The sequence below is a fragment of the Engystomops pustulosus genome, chromosome 2, assembly GCF_040894005.1.
Source record: "Engystomops pustulosus chromosome 2, aEngPut4.maternal, whole genome shotgun sequence".
Lineage (NCBI taxonomy): Eukaryota > Metazoa > Chordata > Amphibia > Anura > Leptodactylidae > Engystomops > Engystomops pustulosus.
In genome coordinates, this window is record NC_092412.1 from 123,940,442 (window position 1) to 123,964,096 (window position 23,655).

Consider the following 23,655-nt stretch of genomic DNA (forward strand, 5'->3'; position numbering starts at 1 on the left):
CCTTTACTATAGGGCTCTATAATTCCTATGTACACTTTTGACCAAGCGCTTTATTTCCCTAAATTTGTGACTTTACATAGGCAGCTGGAATTGGCATCAATTTGCGTCTTGGATGTTGGATTCCTGCCAATTTTAATATCAATGATCTATTATGAGCACATACAAGCACTTCAAGGGTTATTATACACAGTTGTACATGCATACGCAATGCAAGGTGCCTGGCTGTAACTTACAACCAATCTCCAACACGATCAGCAAGGAAGGTGGTCATACATATTTGGAGGTTAAAGGGGTTTTCCAGTAAGCATGAAAAGGGTAGGAGTGGGTATAAAAAAAATGTAGTGTCCTGGCTTCTGCAGTCATTTGTTCCCCCAGCACTTCTGACCAGACTGGAAACAAGGGAGAACGTTTGTGGTCTGTTGTCACTTTCTAGGGTCTACGTCCTCAGAACATAGAAGAGCAGTACTATGCAGTTGAAAAGCCCCATAACACACACTAGCCCCTAAGAACACCTATTCCTTCCCCAAACCAGGAAACATCAGGTACAAGAATAGGAAGACCTGCTCAGTCATTTCCTCAAGTTCCTTATAATACTATGAGCCGACTCACAATATCCAGATTGCTGAGGCTTGAGATCAGCAAACATGGCATTGTACAGTGACAGGATAGAATTACCCATCACAGTTTGCTCAGTAACCACATTATTTGCACTTATAAGCAAGCTTCTAGGCTGACATTTTCCATTGCAAATGAACTTTGAAAACGTAGCTGTATTTAAGCAGCTTGTATCTCAGGGTAGAGAGCAAACATACAGGTTATCAGATGTATGCTTATTCACAACGGAATGCTTTTACTCATAGAATAGTACTTTACTATTCCCCAAACGGTTGTTCATAAAACCAATGGAAAGCCTTGGGAAGTGGAAAGTGGACTGACTCATAAGGATAAACCCAACTTATGCTGGGCTTGTGCCTACAAGAATCAGCAGTTATCATAGGGGGGCAAGAATACTGTAAAAAACAGACAAACCAGGTCCACCTCAGCAGAAATCCAAATCTCTAATATGGAAAAGAAAAGAATTGGGGAAGACAGTCTTTAGATGCAATCTGGAGTTGCTTCATTATTTCATCTTCCTCTTATACAGTCATAAGACATATCCTTTTTGGCCAAGTAGCACTCAAATTCCCTTTTCTCAATATGGATCACATGCATTCACACTTTATGCCTAGCAAGCTGCCAAAGAGTAATGTATACCACACGGTATATCTGCTTTTCAACTTTCCACACATACTGAAGGATTTTTTTTAAAGAACTGTAAAGTATAAAAACTTTTGCCTAGCTCTACACCAAGCTAAAATAACCGATTCTCTAATGTACTCATTAGCGATCTGTAGCTGACAGTAAATGTCCTCAGTGCTCTGGCCTCACTGCCTTAAAGGGGTAATCTCATCTGGGCACTCACATTCAGTTTCATTAATCTGACATATATAAACATTTCTTCAATTAGATGTTATTAAAAAAAATGTTCCTGTGTGAAGATAAATTCTCATAAATGTAGCCATGTTGTCCCTTAGAAACGAGATTTCTTCCTCGGATACGGCCACCTCTGATAGATTGAGTGCAGAAAGAAACAAAAGGTTATTGTATATATAATGTCCGGGAGTTACTACTTGTCGCACAGCCACCCTGTGGTAATGATTGCTGAATCCTGGTGGTCCATCAGGACTCTATAGTGCAAGTCTGTCCACCGCTGCCAGAGTGTGACGTGGTCGTATCCGAGGAAGCTATCTCGTTTCTAAGGGACAACATGACTACATTTATGAGAAATTATCTTCACACAGGAACATTTTTTTAATGAACATCCAATTGAAGAAATGTTTACATAAGGAAAATTAATTTAATTAAATGTAAATGCCCAGATGGGAATACCCCTTTAAGCTGATGTCACAACCAGGAAGCCTGCCACTTCAGGAAGAGCTAGGAGGATTTTACACATAGTCCCATATTAGCCCTATATCTCAGGATAGGAAGATGCCAGAAGCGTGGTATAAGTATCATTTGAATCGCTGTCAAAGGCTCTCTCCTGCTGCTCTAAAACTATTTTTTGCTAAGTAACTTTACAGTTACTCTTTAGTGTATGCTTATTCCTTTATAAGTGACATGGTATTTGTACAAGGGACACATGAGGAAAAATTCAGCTACATCACCTGAAAGGAGAACAGTTTTTTATTAACATGTCATGCTATAATTGGTTTTGTATTCACCACTATTTTACATTTTAGAAAATGTGATTTAATATGGCATTCTGCAAGCTGGTACGAAGGAGAGGACTTGCAACATGGCAGAGGGGAATCATAATTACACTGTAGATGCATCAGACAAGATAGCAGCCATAAAGCATTGTGCCCACCTGGTGGTGATGAATGACAAGACCTTCGCAACTCCTGCCTCGCAGACAACAAGTGATAAATCCAGCACAGAAATGTATAACCCCAGCTGTCCATCAGAGACACTGGTAAAGCCATGGAAGGGATGAAAATGTCATTGTGGAATGTGACATTTCCAATGTATGACAAATAAGTATATTAAGTGTAAGGATTATGGCAGGTTCAAAATGCTTAGAAAATCTCAACACCTTTCATTCACACTGGAACATTCATTTTACAGCATTGTACCCGACAACTGCACTTATTACATATTATACTTTAGAAGAATGCACAAATCCCCTTTAGGGATACCATATTCAGTCACAAGTCACAACCTTTACTTTCAATACAGGCAGTAAAGCCCCTTTGCCCTGTGGCTTAAAAGCTGTAACTAGAAACAAATGACCTGTAAAGTGGGTTAGTGCATGATGCTAGATTCATAAATACATGGTACAACATATACAAGTAAGTGCACCACAATATCACACAACTGAGCCGAAGGCTATACTACCGAGCCACTACCTAAGCCACTTCCGAAGGCTATATTGGGGAACAGATCTTAGCGAAGTGTGGGCAGTATCCTACACATATCGTTGACCACTCTTTGCTAGGCTCTGGTCCCTTGATATAGCTACTTTACAACTAATTTTTACAAGTCAGATAAAGCGAACTTACTTCTGATTTACTAAAATTAACAATAAAATTCTGGAATCAAAAAGTTGCAATGACTTTGTGGGCTTATATGTGCTCCATATTTTAGTCAGATTAATAGATGTAGAAAATGTATTAAAATTTACCTTACAAACCACCTATAATATTGGTTACTATATAGTACCTATGTTTGCCTCTACTGATACCAACATATGGCAAAACAGAGGCATATTCTCTACTAGAAACATCTAGGGGGGGTACCATGCCTCACATATAGTGGTACACAGAGTGCCCATGAGTCTGATGCCAAAATATAAGAGGTGTGTATGCACTATGTACGTGCGTCCAAGTATGGCATGTTGAGGACTGCCAGTGGCTGGGCCTCACTGGGATTTATCATCCCACTCCACTTGGGACAACCCCTCGTAGAAAAATTAAACTAATATACCTTAAAACATTAGTAACACTGGTAAGAACCCATTCTTTACCTATTTTAGAGAGCATGTAAAATCTATAACGACGGGTAAACAAAGTCCCTGGCTAATTGAACATATTCGTATGCACCACAAAGGGGACGCAGGATCTGAGGTTCTCAGGGATAGAGAGGGTATAACCCATCCAGACAGGAGGGGACCGATTGCGGATCCTCCTACAGTGTGAGAGTAACTGGATTATAAGATTTAAAGCCCTGGGACCGCTAGGTCTTAATGACCGCAATGAACTTAACGCCTTCCTTTGATGGCTCTACACTCAGATGGTACACTACAGGTGTGGTGATGTCATACGATTTAGAATAATATTATTAACTGCCCAATAACTTAGAGCTATAATACCTATTGTCATAGTTGTATAATACTACCAACCTGGATCTATGTTAATAACAGGTTTTGTTTTCTTTCTGTTGGTTTTAACTCTTTCTTTTTTAATTCACCTTTGTACCACTTGTTTTTTGAAGCAGTTCACACTGTGTTTTCTGAAGGGGTATGTCCCATGTTGGTGTTCACTTCCCCTCTGCTTGGTCAGGTGCATTGAATGAGTTAAACATTGCTTGGTGCCGACCGCCCGTGTTCACTTATATATCTGGTGTTTCCTGGATGGGCGGTACCTTTTGGCTTGAGAAAGCGCTGTTCAGCGCCAAATGGCTCCGCGCTGTAGTTTTGTGCCAAGTTCATTGTGCCTCTGTTTGTAGCTGTCCTGTAAGACATTGCCCTCCGTGGACTGTGCCGACCCTATGCAATTGCTCTTGGAGTATACCTTGAAACGTGCCATCAAAATCTTGCATTCTTCCTACTACTTTCCGGTTACCCCATAGAAGTGTCCTCTCTCCTTTTTCCATTGTATGGAAATAATTGTGAACATCAGCCAGTGCAATAATATGTGTGTTGAAAGGCATCATGTTCTCCCTCTATACTCATCTATAGAAAGCTTCCTCTTGGCTGACCTTACACTGAAGTCTAGGCACATATTTTATCCAGACAGCATTGCCTCCAAAATAAAGGATAAGAACAGATGTTCAGTGTACAGATGGAGGGAGGCCTAAGGAAAGACTATCACTTACAAGATTACAATCCTGTGTTTAGCATTTTATCCATGTAAATGCTAAAATATATTGGATATATTTGTCCCAGATTAGTTACTATTGGCATCATGGCCAGTGTTTCTATTTATATACAGTTGTATTATGCTTCACTTAGTAGTCATAGTGGGTTAGACAAGGATTTGTTCACCTTTACAGGTTTCTACTGAAATCATCATGAAACCTGCAAGGTACCCTGAAGTGGTCTCATATAGCTTATACACTACACATTTGCCTGCCCTAAGCAGAACCAGACGCAGGCACACTTTACAAGCTATAAAAAAGGTTTCTGGTAACAAACATATGAGGTTTTTTCTTTTACTGGAGAGTATACAATACGAACTCTTTCAAATGTGGAGGATAAAAAAAAAAAAAAATGTATTCGATCATTCATTTTAACCATTCACTGTAAAGCAAAAGTAGCATGTTCCTTATAAGTATATTCCAGAGATAGTTAAAAATAAATGGAAAAAAAGTGGATCCGATGACACAGCCTTTTTTGTTTTATTTTTTTTTGTATATAAACGGGCTGTGTCTTCTCTGAATAAAAGGCCAAGTCTAAAATCTATTGGTATTGGTATTCAAATATTGTGCGATGATGCAATGAGGTTTTTAAGAGGGAACGGTGATGCTCGACAGATTATCCATGTCAGCTGACTGGTTCACAGATTAGTTAGCAGAGAAGAAAACTGATCCCATTAAGGGATTGGTTCAGTAATCCTTATATTCAAAACTTTCAAACTCATTTTAATAGAAACATACAACCCTCTCCTTAGCTGCCCCCAGACAAGTGATACAGTATTTGCTTCCAGAACCTGCCTTGTTCATGGCAGTACTTGGTACGGTATATGCAGGGTAAGCCTCTTAGGGCCTCGATATGCCTAGACAGGTAGAACTGTAGTATTTTTACAATGTGTAATTGTATCTTACATCTTCAGAAAATATTCTTTACCATTTATAAAATATTCTTTGCATCTGATGTACTATTCATTAATAAACAATATTAACACTCAAATTCTGGAATCAGATTTTCCATTTCGTTAACATCTGTTTGGCGAAAATGCCAAAACCATATCAAGATTTGTAGCCAACCACATACCACACACTTAAAGGGGCTGTCCGAGAATGTCGCTCCGGGCGCCATGTAAACAAACATGGCCGCCAGAGCAGTGCTGGACCCAGCTTCCGGCCGGCCTTGACCGGCCACGCCTACCCGTCCCTATTCACAGATTTGTGAATGCAAGCCAAATGGTTGTCGGGTCCGGCCAGAAGGGCACCGGAAGGTAAGGAGATCTTTATTTTTTTAAGCAGCCCCCCGGCAACCTTTAGTTTTTTTTCATAACTCTCGGACAACCCCTTTAATCAGTCAGGTAAGAAAAGGGAAAAAAAACTACCAGGGGAAGAAAAAAAAAAAAAAATCACACAGGAACATTTATGTAAGGGACAGATTAAACTAATAAGATGTTTTTTACGGACATCAATAAACAGCCAAAAAGCTTCATCTAGTTTTTTATTGTTAGCAGCAAGGGAGAATTAGTAATGTGGTTTCTGTGAAAGGCCAGTAAGGCAATATAACCTTTTCAGAAAGAAAATTCTGCTCATGAAAGGTAACGTGAGCATGAGAGTGAAAGTCCTAACAATAGCCTTCTTGTAAGACAGGCTCAGCTTTGTCTTCTATCCTGTGCAGTCTATTACTACAAAAAGGTCTGCAACAATCACTCTGCCAGGAGGAGATGGCACTAGATTTCTTATCTTTCATATTGTGAAGAACTGCCATAGTAGATGCAAAAGTGCCCATTGTGCGAGAAACAGACATGCTGCTCTATGGCTATAGTACCAATTGGATTATCTATTTATGTATGACTATATCAAAGCCCCATACCCTACACACAAAACTACTATATAATGTACAGCTGGTTATTCTCAGAAACAAATATAAGGATATATTGGGCAGATTCCAGAATTATCCATACAACAGAGGGCTAGGACATACAATCGCATCTGTCCCTCATAGGCCATTATGGCCTCAACTGAGCATATACGTAGTTCTGCAGCAAGAAGTAGGATGGGCAAAATGCAGCTGGTCAGAAGCTTTTGCCATAAACAAGGTATTATAGTCTCAAAGACTGTAAGCTCTAGGGAGCAGGGCCCTCACCCCTATTGTTCCATATAACTGTGCGTTTATACTCTGTTATGTCTTACTTTTATGTCCCCTATGTGTTGTAAAGTGCTACGGAATATGATGGTGCTATACAAATAAAGATAATTAATAAAAGATTCACAGATTTGCATTAGTACAATTATTTGAGCTCACATTGGGAATCATACATCAAGTGGTACATGTACTGAGCCCAAGGGGAACCTGAATGCAACAAAACACAACACCACACCTGAAGGGAGTAGTCTGCTTGGCCTGTTACCCTGACGCATGTGGAATTACAGTATATATCACCATAGTCTAATTGGCAAAAGGGCTCACAGACCTATAAATGTGGCATCACAAGCCGAGATTCTACTTATAAGATTAATAGATTAATTCTTTGTTTATGTGAGAAAATTCATCTTATTAAGACACAACCTAAAATTATTGACAGCCCATTATCAAAAGCAGTTCCTGTCCTTCATCCGTCAGTTTTACAGGACGCAGAACAGAATACACTTGGAAACAAATACTTCCAAATGAAATGCAGAAATTTTGGTACAATACGGAGCCTCTACATGCTCTCTCTAGAGGCAGAGGCTGAATTAAGAAGCACATTTACTAGCACTTCAAAGACAAAAGTCACAAGCTTCATATTCATTATCTTGATAGACGTGGCAGCTCCTCACTTCAAGGCTTAAGAATTACTTCCAAAATTTACATGTATGAATGGAATAACACTCAAAGAGGCAGCGGAATAAGACAACACAATCCTCGGAGCATTCAATGGCAGAGACGTCACTAGGACTTCAGCCATGTAAAAATATGTTGTTGCTATGGAGAAGGTACACTAGCTGGAAGCTTTGTAACTGTATCAAGTATTTTAGCTCATTAGTATATATTTCTGGCCATGGTAGCAGTGGTTACCTATTTGCAGGGAATTTAAGATGACTGAAAAAAAGAATGAAAGAACAAGGATTTTGTTTTGCAGCTTTAGTGGAGTTTTTCATAAAACGTCCCCTCACTAAACTCCATGAACCAATTATATTTCCTTTGTAAACATCTTTACATGAATGAATATCTTGACACACACATATTCTGTCTGTGTTGTATGTTGAACACAAAAAGTCTAAACTATCGTTTTATGGATCAAATATTTTGGTACATTTTTAGAGACCTGATTTACCCATTGAAATGAAAGGACTATTTACCAATTAGCTAATACAATTTCAGGAGGCATAAACGAGGATCAGAATAATGAAGAGACAATGACCCACATTTATTAAAACTAGTGAAAACTGTGGAGTGTGCAGGGTGTGCATGGTCTTCATTAATCTGGTGCTCCCTGGAAGTGTGCACCATTATTTTTTGTGAATGCTGCAGAATTGTGGGCCAAGCCAGTAAATAATAATAATTAATAAAAATAATAAATGTTATGCAAACTCTGACAAATCACTAACATGCCCCTTTAAGTGCACATTTTTTCTGTCATGTGAGACACAGTGCATCTTGGAAACAAAACTGGCGTAGACACTTATAAATATAAATATTCTAAATACATGTGCAAGCAATTTACATGTACTTTTCAGTGCAAAGTCAGACAGAAAGTGGACACAAACGCTTTAATAAATGTGGGCTAATGTCTTCAACTATTTTTTCATTTATTATAAAATCAACATATCTGACAATGGTAAATGGTTTGGAGCCTAGGCTCTTTGTAGACTGTTCAAGTTTTTCTACAACACTGAGGAAACCATTTTTGGTGCATCTCAAATTGCGAATGCTTGATTTCAAGGCAAAGAAAGAATGAATTGAATCTAGAGAAGGCTAGTAAAACTACTAAAGTCACAGATCATCACCTCTTGTAAACCCATTGCTGAGGACAAGATGATAAGTGAAATATACTGGTTTGTTTATGTGACCTGCCTACCCCGCACTTGACCAGGGCAGAGTTTTAAAGAATTCGAATTCTATTTTCACATGATGACAGGCTCCAATACACTCTGGCATGTTCATTTCAAATATGCATCTGAAGAATTCCACTACTTTTTAAACCACTTATTTAACATTATCTGGCTCCCTGTCAGCAGTGTGAGATAAGTAGCAGGGGGGTCCTTTTCCTCAATTTCCTCTCTCTTCATCCTCACTCATTGCCTTCCCCTTCCATCAGCCTCTCTCCTGCTGCCTTTCCCTACTTGTGTCTGCAAACTGCCACATGCAACTCTCATTTGGGCTGACAACCCCAACTCCCCCCCCCCCACACACACCACCACCACCAGGACTCACCGTGCACTGCTGGCTGGAAGCCAGGTAATTGCAAAGAAGAAATTAGAAAGCAGTGGAATAATTCAGATTCTCAACAAAGGCATATGTAAAATAAACATGCCAGAAGCTATTGGAACCTGTCATCATGTAAAAATGAGCTACCTGAAGACAGGTTCCCTTTAATAGTGGCAAAGCATGAAACTGTATGAAACAAAACCCCATTTAAGTGCAGAGCCTTCAAATTATGACATGAAGCAAGTTATAAGTGTTCCTCCATTATTTTAACACTTACCCGTCTAGTGTTATCAATAACTTTCTGATCTGGCTTTCCGTAATTCGGAGGATTGGCATACGGATCATAACCCAATTTGGCCAACATCGGTGCAATAACTGGCATATCTCTTAAAACATCTGTCGGTATTTTGCCAACCCATTTTGACAAAGCATCCACATTCACTGGCTTGATGACTTGATCAGTGGATCTCTCAACCCTGAAGATAATAAAGAAAAATGAACAAGATTAGGCAAGAACTTATATTACAATGGGAATTTGGACATGTGAAAGGTAAAACAAACTAAGAGCAGTTCCTGAGTAACCTGACAAATACATTTTACTGTAAGAAGATTTAACCAGCTTTACAGAGTCAAACGCTTTGTCTGTGGTGACACAACCCATTTTACAGATAGATTGCTCTGCAATGTCTTAATTTATTTGTATTAGTGCACCATGATTTATAATGCACTGCAGAATAAAATGGTGCTATGATTATTATTATTATATTATTAACTCAAGTGCAACATGTATAGATTTGCTAGATTTCTACATTACAATTGGCTAAACCTACTCTCAGAGAGAGAATCGGGATTGGGAATAATAGATATTACATGTCCTAATGCCGTTTTGGGAATTAATTTATGTAAAAATACAACATCAAGAACTGACAATAGTATATTGTAACATCTGAACCCCTGCTTATTCCTGTAGATCATGTTTAGTCCTTTAACGACTTGGCCATTTTTTGTTTTTGCGTTTCCATTTTTAACTCCCCACCTTCTAAAATCTAAAACTTTTTTTATTTCTCCATGTAAAGAGCTGTGCGAGGGCTTGTTTTCTGTGTAAGAAATTTCACTTCATCGTGCTGGCATTTAATATTCCATACCGTGTACTGCGAAGCGGGGGAAAAAAAATTGCAAATGCAGTAAAATTGGTGAAAAAAAGCATTTGCGCCATTTTCTTGTGGGCTTTAATTTTACGGCTTTCACTGTGTGACCCAAATGACACTTTATTCTTTGGGTTGTTGTGATCATGGGGATAACAAATTTGTATAAGTTTTATAATGTTTTCATACATTTAAAAAAATTAAAACCAGTACAAAAAATTTTTTTCCATGCTTCGGTGTACAGAGCTGTGCAAATTGTGAAGACATTTTCAATGCTACCATTTTCAGGTCTGTAAGGCCTTTTAATCACTTTTTATTGAATTTTTTTTATAATTTTTCAAAATTGCAAAAAAGTGGCATTTTTGACTTTAGGCGCTATTTTCCATTACACTGTTAAACATGGGGAAAAAACGCTATTATATTTTGATAGATCGGCCATTTTGGGACGTGGCAATACCTAATATGTTGATGATTTTTACTGTTTATTTATATCAGTTCTAAGGAAAGGGGTGTGATTTTTAGATTTAAATTTCGTTTGTTTTTTTTTACTATTTTTTAGACCCCCCAGGATACTTTAACCCTAGGTTGTCTGATTGATCCTACCATATCCTGGCATACTACAGAATGGCAGTATAAGGGGATTTTCCACATCATATATTACAATGAGCAAATTGCACATTGTTATAGATGGGATAGAATGAGACAGCCTCGGGTCTTTGTAACCGATTGCCGCCACCTGATGACTTCACAGGGGGGAGTGATCGAATTTAATAAGGCGCTCACGCGCCACTAAGATTTAAGTGCCTCCTTTGCTTTGCCGGAGGCATTTACATGGTTACCACCCGCGATCGATGCCAGCAGCGACCGTAGTTGTTACTGGTGTCACCTTGTATGGAGAGGGCATCAGTAAGAGGTTAGAAATATATTAAAATGTACAAGAACATTCTGCCCTAGAACTAGTAGTCAAATCGGATTCTTGAAATAAACCAACAGAAGCATAACATGCGACATCACGGCTCTCCTTGCCCTGTCATTTCTTCAGATACAAAACCTAGAATCAAGTAAATAAAGCACTAGCATGTAGAAGTAGTGTTATCATAAATAGCAGAGGAAGTTCACAGGCACAGGAACTGATCACTGAAGGAGCCAGCTCATGACTGCCAACCAAGATCCTGCTGCAATGCACTGGCCATTCAAAGCAACAAAACACCAATGTTTAACCTCTTAGATACCACCGGGAGATTCAAATTTTTTCTCTGCAATACTTTATGACATAAAAATAAAAAATTGGTACGAATTTCAAATTTCCTAAAAATAAAACATATTATTAAACATCTCATTTACTTTATTTACATCTACTCACCCCACTAAGAAAATAGAAAAAAACTGAATGACATGAAAAAAGCTAATTTTGCAAAAGCCATTAAACCCCCCCCAAAAAACTTCACATATTGGGTGTTACTTTAATGTTAACTGACCTGTGTAAAAAGAGAAGTAACACCACTGCTGGAGCAGTAACCATTAATCAACATGGCTACAACCGCTTTGTAAGAAACAAATAAGATAATGCCTGTGTCAATATTAGTTTACTGGACAAGATACAACCGGGATGAAGAACCTTTGTCCTGCCATACAGATTCCAAATAAGATAAATCTGTAGACTGTTACTCAATATTAAGAAGAAAGCCATCAAATATAAAATAATCTTTAATTTTTAGTAGGAAATGTAACACTTATGTGGGGACTTAACATCCCTTTGGGCAGTTTTTGGCATAAAGAAGTCACAAACCTATTCTTAACCATCATAATAACCTGTCAGATTTAAAGAAGTTAGCCACTTTTCAATAAATCTGTTCCATTAGACAGGTCCCTGCATGTATATGTACCTGTGTATTTGCCTCCTCTGAGAGCTTCAGCCTTTCCCCATTATCCACATGCTGCACTTTGCATCTCCTGGTCTCTCACTCCTATACTCTATCTGTAATGGCAGCCTCCAGTGTGTGTATTTTCTCTCTGTCCATCTCACTGACATACACAGAGAGGTGTGACAGCAGGATGAGTCATAATCTCCTGCTACAAGTCCCTCCCTTTTATCAGTGTAGGATCTAAGTTTACATGTCTATTCATGGAGTGCATAGAGAGTCTGCACACAGTAATAGAGGAATCATCAAGGATGATGAATCGATTGGTGAGCATTCAGGGATTATTATTAAAAGGTAGAAAAAGCACATGGGCAATGTAAAAGAGTGGCCAACCCCTTTAATATAATGGTTAACAAAATAACTGAAATCTACGCCAGGTGGGAGTTTCTGCAATTGGCCTAAATTAATAGCTGTACACAAATGTTGATAAAAATTGTTATATAGAACTGAAGCATAAAAAGTATTCCTATGTCAGTTTCTTTGCAGACAACATCTGAGTTGCATTGCTCCCTAACAACTCAAAGGCATTTCCGGTAATTAAGAGCGTTACAGCAATCAAAAATACGATTTCATGTATTCAGGTTTAACTGAATATGATACACAAACTGTAAGCAATAAATGGGGAGAACACTTACATCTACATATTTATTGCCCTCATCATCAATGTACCTGAACACCTTAGAGCAGGGGTATAAAACAAATTTTCCCCAGGCACCACATCAGTCTCCTTAAAGGGACAGAATGTAATTTTATTACTGTATCAATATATTTATTTCATAATAGTTAAGCAAGTTGTTTAGTAGTTACGTTTATAAAGCATTACCATTACAATAAGCCCTTTGAGTGCAACCACAACCTGACAAACCAGCATGGCCAATATGTGACCTCAGTGAACACACACACACACCTTGTTCAAATCAAGCAAAATTGGTGTCAAATGCTTGTGCCACTATTGTTTATAAGATAATAAAAGTTTCCTGAGGTCATCAGAGGTCAACCAGCCCCCCCCCCCCCACATTACCCAAATCAAACAAAACTGCTGCCAATCAATTGTGCTAGGTTTGTGCTGCTCAAATTTTTGTTTATGCTGCTTTTGTTTTGAAGATATAAACAAAATTGTAAACGGTCAGCCTGCCCCCCTCCCCCACATTTACCGAATGAAACAAAACTGGTGTCAAATGTTTGTGCAGCTAAAATCTTTGTTTGGGCCACTATCATTTTTAATGTATTAATCATTTTTCCAGAGGTCAGCAGAGGTTTTTCCTTCCAAAGTTAAATGTGCTTGCTAGCTCCCTCTGGTGATGAAACCAGGGAAGTGTCAATAGGTTGTTTTTTTTACCAGTTCATCCTAAACACCTTAATTTATGTTAACAGCTGAACATACCTTAAAAATGATAGCAGCGCAAATGAAACCAGCACAAGCACTTGACAACACTTTTGTTTGATTCGGCTAATGTGATGGGGCTGGCTGACCTTTTGAACTTTACAATTTCATTAACATCCTCAAAACAAAAGCAGCACAAACAAAAATTTGTGCTGCACAAACCAGAATAAACATTTGACACAAATTTTGTTAGATTTGAACAAGATGGGGGGAGGGGGGACTTCATTCAGATCAATATGTGTTCCCAATATTCACAGTCCCCTGGCAGAGTGGCACAGTACTTCACATACTGTCCAAGTCCTCTTTCAGTCAGCAATTAGTGTGTCAGCCAGTAGCCAAAAGTATCAGTGCCCCAATAGTAACAGTGCCCACTTTTAGCCAATACAGGTTGTCCCTCAGTTACATACAAGATAGGTTCCGTAGCTACTTTATAATGGTAGCTCCAGCCAAATAACTTTTGGTCTCTGTGACAATTGGATTTTAACCCCTTATCACCGACACTAGTTTTCAGCTCAATGACCAGACTCGATTTTTCAAATCTGACATGCCTCACGATAATTGGTTATAACAGTGATGGCGAACCTTTTAGAGCCTCAGTGCCCAAACTTCAAGCAAAAGCCACTTATTTATTGCAAAGTGCCAGCGCAGCAATTTAAGCAGTAATGTATTTCTCCTTGTTCATTGACTATTTTCAATCCTTCAACCTCCCAAGGACACCAACGCAGTTGAAAGGAGGAGGGCAAATTCATCTATCATTGTAGGAAGATTCTGCAGGCAGATTCTTTGAGTTCTGTCTGGTGAACTTCATTCTGGGGTGAAGGTCTGGGTGCCCACAGAGAGGGCTCCGAGTGCCGCCTCTGGCACCAGTGCCATAGGTTCGCCACCACTGGGTTATAACTTCGGAACGCTTTAACATATCCTGGTGATTTTAGAATGTTTTCTCGTGACACATTGTACTTCATGTTAGTTATAAAATTTAAGTGATAAGTTTTGCATTTCGTTCTGAAAAAAAGTGAAAATTTGGCAAAAGTTTGTAAAAATTCTTCATTTTCCAAGTTTGAAATGTTCTGCTTTCCAGACAAGATGTAAAACTACCCAAAAAGTTTGATAATTAACGTTTACAGAATATCTGCTTTATGTTGGGATGATATTTTATGCTTCCGGTCATTTTTCTAGGATGTTATGAGGCGCAGAACTTTAGGTGCGATTTTTCTTATTTTCATGAAAATTGCCAAAACTCACATTTTGAGGGACAACTCAGCTTTCAAGTGACTTTGAGAGGCCTAAATAATAGTAAAACCCCATAAATTACCCCACTATAGAAAGTTCACCCCTCAACATATGTAAAACAACTTCTATTAAGGCCATTAACCCTTTAAGTGTTTCACATGGGTTAAAACAATATGGACCTGCGATTTAGAAACTATGGAATTTTTTTTGGAAAATACATTCATTTAGGCCAAACTGACATTTTCAGAATAAATTAAATGATGAAACGCACTGCAACGTTTGATGCCCAATTCCTCCCGAGTGTACTGATACCCCATATGTGGTGGTAAACTGCTGTACGGGCGCACGGCCGAGTATAGAATGAATGGAAGCGCCATTCACAGCAGATTTGTATTGTCACATTGTACAACCTATAAATTTTTATTTTTTTTGGTAATGCGAACATATGAGGGCTTATTTTTTATGGGTGAGATATAATGTATAAATAATTTATTTTGGGAGTCTAAAGCTTATTCATGAGATTTTATTAACTATTTCAAGGGGGACACAAACAAAATCATCAATTTTTATTTTGGATTGTTAGCATTTTTTCCCCCCGCTCACCGTAACGTAAAAATAATATTTTATCTTTATTCTCTGGTTCACTACGATTGCGGTGATACCTCATTTATATAGTTTTTCTTATTTTTGCTCAATTTTCCTGAGCAAAACCAATATTGGAGAAAATCGCATTGTTTTTACTATTGACAACTTTTCAGGGCCATAACTTCTGTATTTTTCTGTTGTCAGATCTGGTTGAGGGCTTATTTTTTGCAAAAACAGTTGTTCTTTTCAGTTGTATCATATTAGGTAACGTAACTTTTTTTGATCACTTTTTAGAACATTTTTTATGATGGTGTTTGATGAAAAATTTTTTTTTACGTAGTTCACCGAGCGGGTTCAATATTGATTTAGATTTATTGTACAGATTAATACGGACGCGGTGATACCAAATATGTACGTATTTTTGTGTTTTATTTACTTTATTTGCATTTTATGTGTTACTGGGGAGATTATGGGACTTTTATTTTATTTATTTATTTATATTATAAAAAGATTTAATTTTTCTTTTTAACTTTTTTTACATTTTCTACTTCTTGGCTTGAATAAGCGATCATCCGATCGCTTATTCAAGCCTTTACACTGCAATACACTTGTATTGCATTGTATAGTGTAAGTAACTGAGCATGCCGCGCATGCTCAGTTACTTACAGCCGGGTCCTGCCAGGAAGGCAGAACCCGGCGGGGAGAGAACCTGGAAGCCCCAGGTCACTCGTCGGGACCCGGGGCAGCGGCAGGAGGGATCGGATCCCCCGGTAAGCACACCGGGGGGGGGTCCGATCCAAGGGGGACACACTTGCACGCCGCGGTCATGCTTGACCGCGGCGTGCAAGGGGTTAAACACCCGGGATCGGAGTTTTTCCGATCCCGGGTGTTAGTGCCGGGTCTGGGCTGTGATATCACAGCCCGACACCGGCACCAGCGAGACCCGGTGTCCCGAAATCTTCTTCTGACGCGCCGCCGTAGAAAGGCGTACGCGTCAGAAGAAGTACCCTTAATGACCGCCGTAAAAACTCAATAGGGCGGTCATTAAGGGGTTAAAAATGTTAGATTGTCATAGGAACCAGGATTAACAATAAAGCTTAATTACAGACACCGGTGATAACTGTTATAGCTGTTTATTGTAGGTAGCCTAGGACTAAAGTTCAGTAAATTACAAATTACAAAAAGGTCTGTTTGTAACTAGGGGTCGTCTGTAAGTCGGGTGTTCTTAAGTAGGGGACCGCCTGTAGTCACTATGTCCTACAGTAGCCAAAAGTCAATTTTCTTTAGCAGCCTCCTTATAGCACCCTCTTTACTGGTCTTTATACTGTATCCACCCTTACAGGCCACAGAAAAAGGGGAATTACAGCACCTTTTCTCTAGCCCTTTTACAGCTAGCCCCCAATTTCCACTTTGTATGTTCCATTCATTCAACTCACTACCCACCTTCCCTGCTTTTTTCTGTGGAAAAAGAGAAACAAAAACCAAATATTTACTCACCAATCCCCCGGCCCAAAGAAGCAGCAGTCTTCCTCTAGTCTTCTCTGTGCAATGGCTGTATGTGGCTCTGAAGCTGGCAGACATGACGCGATCACAGCTGCTTTGCAGGGAAACAGAGAAGACTACTGCTGGTGCTGCTTCGAGGCAGCAGAGAAAGGTGAGTATTAGAGTACTATTAGCCCCTTGCTGCACTCCTGACTAGCATAGGGACAGGGCACCATCACAATCAGGCTCTGTCTGAAGTTTTGGTGGTATTTTAAGACTAAAACAAAGAAGAATAAAAATGACTGTAATGTCTTAATTTCTTAATGTCCCATATTAAATGCATAGCAAAAAATTGTCCATTGGGACATCTGTACCCATTAGTCAATAAAACTTAACTTTTATTTATATAGTTAGAAAATGAACCAACCAGAAGAAAATGTTTAAAATTTCTCAAACAGTTTGAAATGGGCGTTACTGAAAGCAGTATAGTTGAGGGCATATACATCAACAGGGATGCCCCACAGTACTGTGTATTCAGATACATGGTCCAATTGAGTGCACATAAACTCTGACTTAAAGACTAAGCGTGCTAAGGGGAGGAGGGGAGAGGGAAAGGGAGAATTCCTGTACACTTGCCCTATTGTCTAAGCACTCAATGTCATCACACAGTCATACATCAATTTTTTGTCTGCCTTCTCGAACTGATAATTCTAAAAACATTCACACAGTAGCCCCCCCCCGACATGTTTCGCCACGTGGAGTGGCGTCCTCAGGGGTACATTATAGCCCCGGTACCCCTGAGGACGCCACTCCGCGTGGCGAAACATGTCGGGGGGGGGGGCTACTGTGTGAATGTTTTTAGAATGCATTATAGCCCCGGTACCCCTGAAGTCGCCACTCCACGTGGCGAAACATGTCGGGGGGGGGGCTACTGTGTGAATGTTTTTAGAATCATCAGTTCGAGAAGGCAGCCAAAAAATTGATATATGACTGTGTGATGACATTGAGTGCTTAGACAATAGGGCAAGTGTACAGGAATTCTCCCTTTCCCTCTCCCCTCCTCCCCTTAGCACGCTTAGTCTTTAAGTCAGAGTTTATGTGCACTCAATTGGACCATGTATGGTGCGAATACTAAGGGGGAAGAGGCTGTGTGAGTTAGGGTTCGCACACCCATAGAGCAGTAGCTCATCTCTGTGGTCATCTCAGCTGTCATCTATGAGAGCCACAACGGAGCAGCATGATCATCACATATCTGAATACACAGTACTGTGGGGCATCCCTGTTGATGTATATGCCCTAAACTATACTGCTTTCAGTAACGCCCATTTCAAACTGTTTGAGAAATTTTAAACATTTTCTTTTGGTTGGTTCATTTTCTAACTATATAAATAAAAGTTACGTTTTATTGACTAATGGGTACAGATGTCCCAATGGACAATTTTTTGCTATGCGATTTGACTTTCTGAGTACCCAGTCAATCAGTGGTCAGTACGCATAAACCATATTTACCCCATATTAAATGCAACATTCTTCGGCATTCCCATAGACACTGAATAAATCATCTGGATGAACTTCAGGGGTCCATTCTCATAAATGGTTTTGCTGTCATTTTAATTGCATTTTATCTACTTCCAGTTTGAACATGAATAGATAGATAAGGGAAAAAATAAATTTTTTCAAAAAAAACTGGCAATACCAGAAAATACATAACATGAAGTCACTTTGGGTCACTGCATTATTTTTATATGATAGAACCACTGCTTCCATGTGAAATGTGATGACTAAAAGGTTAATGAGATCCCTGAAACGCAGAAATGTACAATGTGGATCAGTAAACACACTACATATAAAAGCCCAGAGAAAGTGGGTATGACAAAGTATCTACCCCGAGGAACAGAAGGCAGTGACCAACTGTTAACTAATGGTACTTTTTTTTAACCCAAGTTAAGATATGTTAAGTGAATATTGGTTGTTCTATCAAATGCAAATCATGTATGTATATATGTGTGTGTGTGTGAGAGTGTGTATGTATGTATGTATGTATGTATGTATGTGAGAAATCATTACAACCCAAAAACCACTGGGGTATTTCTATATTCCTGGTAGAGTTACTAACCTCAGTTCATCTGTCTACAATCATGAAGCGCAGAGGGATATCTAGTAATTCCCCTTTCCCAGCTAACACCTTCAACACTTTAATTATAGCATTATATAACAAAACCCCAGTGCCAGTTATTACTAGCTGCACCTTGGCATCATAGCAACCCCATGCCCACATAACAATTTTCCAATATGATCACTGTATTCCTCACAGTTGTCTAGATCTCTGCTTGCTGTCATTCTATAGGAAACCTCTTTGGTTACTTCCTGTAGATAGAAGTCTGTCCACGGTCATGTGATGTCACACAGGTGCAAAAACCGTTATAACAAACAGTTCTGATTTCCCTGCACCTGTGTGGCTGATAATCTGGCTGAGCGCTGTCCACTTGTGGAGAAGCTCCTGATGCTGTGAGCTTCTCTAACTCCATAAAATGTAAGGTGACTCAGTTTTCCACATTCACACAAGTGCAAAGCGTCACCAAGTTCTTTCCAAATGACTAATTACCAGCTATGTTCACAGGATATTACTCTGTCAACTAGGTGGCAAGCGACTATAAAAGCAAAGTCACAGCAAAGTGTGGATGTTTCATGCCTTAGCGGGACAATAAATCCGTGGCTTCCCGTATCCTCACCTCACCTCATGCTGCCTCCTGTCCCTTACTCCTCCTTGCAGGGCCTCCGGCATTCCATCCATGGCTCTGTCAGCTGATGAATAGTCACTAGAGCCGAGTAGTAATAAAGTGACTACCAGTGCAGCAAAGTCAACTCCAAGAACTAGCAGATAATGGTAATTATCACAATGTTGCCTCACATAGCCAAAAGGAACAAAAAGATAGCTCATAACTGACCTGAATGATCAGAAGTTACATAGTTAAGTAGTTAGCTTTCACAAGCCCCAGCAATTTTAGTAATGGGGAGGGAAGGCATGCCTCCTAGGCTCACTATTTCTTCTTTCTGTCTGTGTAACATTTTGTAAACCCCATAGAGGGGGTGGGGGTGACATACTATAACTCACACTACATCTGAAGCCAATTGACTACTAGCATTTGGAATGTGGAAAGAAACCAGTGCAGTCAGTGTGAATGTGAATGTAGTAGAAGTGTTCTCCTCCATCTGATGTGCACAAATGAGTGAGCTCTGAGCCTTACTACAGCCTATACAAGCTTACGTTATACAACAATAGGGCAGGAAACCCATTGTTCATTACAGATTTCACCGCACTACGTGGAGTAACATACTGTAGATATCAATTCCAGGCAGTCAATCTCCATGTGGATGTTACACCTATTCTTTCAGATGACGTACAATCTTCTTCACTTTGACGTTACTGTAAATGTTGCGGATTATCCTCAATTGCAAGGATCAATCTCATTTTGACACAATCATTCAGGATAAATTTGGAAACCTATTTTAATAACTTGTTGAGCCATACTCATGATATCTACATTGAGGACAACCGGTGGATGCTCTACTCAAAGGCAATAATATGTGCAAGACCTAAAGAGACAGCTGCCACAATTCATGAATGAACATATAAATAGAAAATGCTTCTGTCGGGGAAAGGTGCAAAAGTGAAACCAGGGGGGCTTCACAAGGGGTCTGGATGGACCCTTCAAAGCAGAATGCATTCCCTTATTCAAATTTTTTCAAAGACAGACAATAACACTTTAGGTAAACTGTGCAAATATGGTTGCATAGCAAACAAGAATCCATATAATAGATCATTATCAGTGTTAGTCCAACCACTGGGACCCCTCCAATCACAATAATGGGAGTCATGTTCACTCTATTTTGTCCACTAAATGCATATAGAACTGTATCTATGAAAAAAAAAAAATCATCTTATCCTGCATTACAACAACCCATAATCCAGTCGGTTGGTGGTTAATGAGTTAAAACAGATCGACATGATAGGTGACAACAGGTTTATCAGTGGGGGTCTGAAGAATGGTACCCTTATGGACCATGTGAATAGGACTGCCATTTCTGTAAGCTGCGGCTCCAAGATGATAACCTGTAAAAATTTGGCAAACTCCTTTTTATACATCAAAGAAAATAATTAAATGTGCCTATTCAAAAGAATTAGCAACCAAATGATATACTGCCAGGCCATTGTCAGAAGACTTTCCATTATTGTATGGGGTGGAGGCAACTATGTATTAGATCCGAATACCCTAAAGGGCAACCGTGGATGTCTAGATTAGGAAACCCCTTTATTGGAGCCTTTACCACTAATGGAAAAGTGTTGGAGAGGTACTTCATCTCCTCTACTTCAGTCGCATGTCAAAATTCTGCATTACTCACATCTAGAATATTTTAGGATGAATTGTTCTCTTCAATCATTAATATTTTTCAACAATATCTTCTCTATAGACATTTACAACTCACAGTAAGTACAGTAAGTTTTAAATACATTTCAAGATTTAGAGTTCTGTATATTGCTGTAGATTATGCAAATTTCTGGTCTGTTACTATAATATTTTACCTTTGACAAAAGAGGAGGGGGAGCCGCGTTTTAAAGGTTACACTGACATTCTTAGCTGCCCAGTTCTACACAAGACTGTGATGTAAGACTTCATGGCCTGCATCCTGAATAATTGGTATGCATGCCTAAGTGTCTGACTAATGCCAGACTCTCTCCCACTGCTAATCCAAGCAATAATCTTCTGGCATCTTCCTATCCAGACGTTATTTAATTCCCTAATCTAAAGACCTTGTTGGATTCAGTCTTACAAAACAAATATTTCCAAATATTATAGAAGGCACAAAAAACAGTAGTGGACGGTCACCATAAGCGGTCCAGATAGGTGACTGTAATGGACTATTGTGAATACTATAGAAATATATTTATTGGACAGATTGTGGTTAGGTTGATGAAATACTAATGTCAACATAGGGCTTAAATGGGAGCCAATTCAACTCAATTATCCACTAAAACTTCATGTGAATTAAAATCCTAGCTATTCTTAGAATATTTTATGACCCTGTTTATAGTCCTGCTAGACACAGGTATAAATATAGCTCATGAGTAGAAATGGGATAAAGGGTTACCAAAGGTAAAGTGCCAATGACCCTACACCAGATTAGCGGTCATGCAGGAACTCAAGTTCCATTAAAAAATAAAAAAAAAAATCTTTCAAAATAAAAAGATCTATTAAAATTCTCTCTTTAAGCCAGTGGTTCTTGACCATCTAACCATAGTGGAGACACAGCTGATACTATAACAAACGTGTTTGAAAACCGTCCCCCAAAAAAACTCAAATTCTCAATTCCACCTTAGTCTTTATTTTCTTATAATTTATTTACAGACCTTTATATCAAAAAGCTCTAAAGCTCCAAATGAAATGTTCTTGGTTTCAATTCACTATTTTAGTTATGTAAGGAAATGTAGATTAGTTTGAAATAAGTCATGGTTATACCACGCACCTTTGAAGTTTCATGTTATAACTAAAATATATCAAATCTATTACTTACTTGGACAGGGATACACCTCCGGCTTTGCCGATCATCTCTTCATGGTGTAGGACAGCATCATTCCATGGTATCATGAGGAATTTCAGTAACGTTTTCATCCAAAGTTCTGGATGTAAAACCAGCTGTTCATAATGCACCATCATGCACCTGTCGTAACCCACTTCAATGCACTGGTTATACATAGTCTCTATAGCACGATTCCACTTGGTTAAGCAATCTCTGTAGCTATTCAGATCAAAGCCAGCAATAGTAACCTTTCTGGATATCATTGAGTGTACCGATGCACGTCCATCTCTCACCATCAAGACAAATTTGGCATTAGGAAAGATTTTGGCTAAATAAGACAAGGATTTTAAAGCAAATGGATCTTTGTTACACAGGTATGGTGCAGGTTCTCCATGCTTAACTATTATTTCCAGTAAAAAAGCCTGCATGGCGGCATCTAGTACTTCATCAGTGACACCAGCCTCATTCAAGCGCATTTTCTCTTTGCTGGACCGTGCCCACATCTGTTTGATAGATAAGATTCGTGGAATAACTCTAGTCTCTTCTCCACAACGAATCTCGGGGTGGGCATCAAGCATTGCACGCATTAATGTAGTTCCACTGCGAGGTACTCCTCCAATAAATATTAACGGCATGTCCTTGTTATATGTAAAACTAGAATTTGCGCTTTGTTCAGTTCTTAGCGTTGCTTTGGGGATTTCCAGTTTGAGTGGCGGACTGCGTTCCTCTATTCGATGGTGGCACTCCATGGCATGTTGACCCAAGTAGAATACAGTCACTGAGCTTATTACAAGGCAGGCCAGTAGCAGGTTTTGCTTTAGTTTCCCAATCATATTGACAACAGAGTCTCCCTGAATGAGGCAGATGGAATAGTTCCAGTTTATTTATACCGACATGGCAGAAAGGTGAGCGCCATCTACTGTATCTGCAAAACAAACAGTAAACACCTATAATTATTACAGACAACACAGACAATACAGCTGGCTAGACAACACAAAGCATGTGATGCAGCCAACGTTCAGTTTAAGAATACAATTAATACAATGTGAAGCAACGAAATAAAGAGTAATGAAATGTAATGCAATCCCCTCTACATTTTGATTTTACAGAAAGAGATTGAGCAAGAAGCAAGGACAAAAGTTAATAACTTACATCTTAACTTGCAATGATGCTGGGCTGATATAATAGTCATTATTATTCATTTACAGCACATTATTCATACATATCTTAAGAGATTCAGTGTGGAACTGGCTC

The 23,655-nt window shown here is 39.1% G+C and overlaps 1 protein-coding gene across 4 annotated transcripts in view; it reads right to left on the minus strand.

Annotated features, from left to right (window-relative positions):
- The window catches only part of TPST1 (tyrosylprotein sulfotransferase 1), a 51,901-nt gene that overhangs the window by 12,217 nt on the left and 16,029 nt on the right, over window positions 1–23,655 (minus strand). For all 4 annotated transcript variants that reach the window (XM_072136234.1, XM_072136237.1, XM_072136236.1 and 1 more), the window contains exons 2-3: window positions 22,396–23,326; window positions 9,351–9,549 (exon numbers count right to left, since the gene is read on the minus strand). In XM_072136234.1, coding sequence (XP_071992335.1) covers window positions 9,351–9,549; window positions 22,396–23,234 — 1,038 coding nt within the window. In that variant the 5' untranslated portion in view covers window positions 23,235–23,326. The remainder of the gene's footprint in view (window positions 1–9,350; window positions 9,550–22,395; window positions 23,327–23,655) is intronic.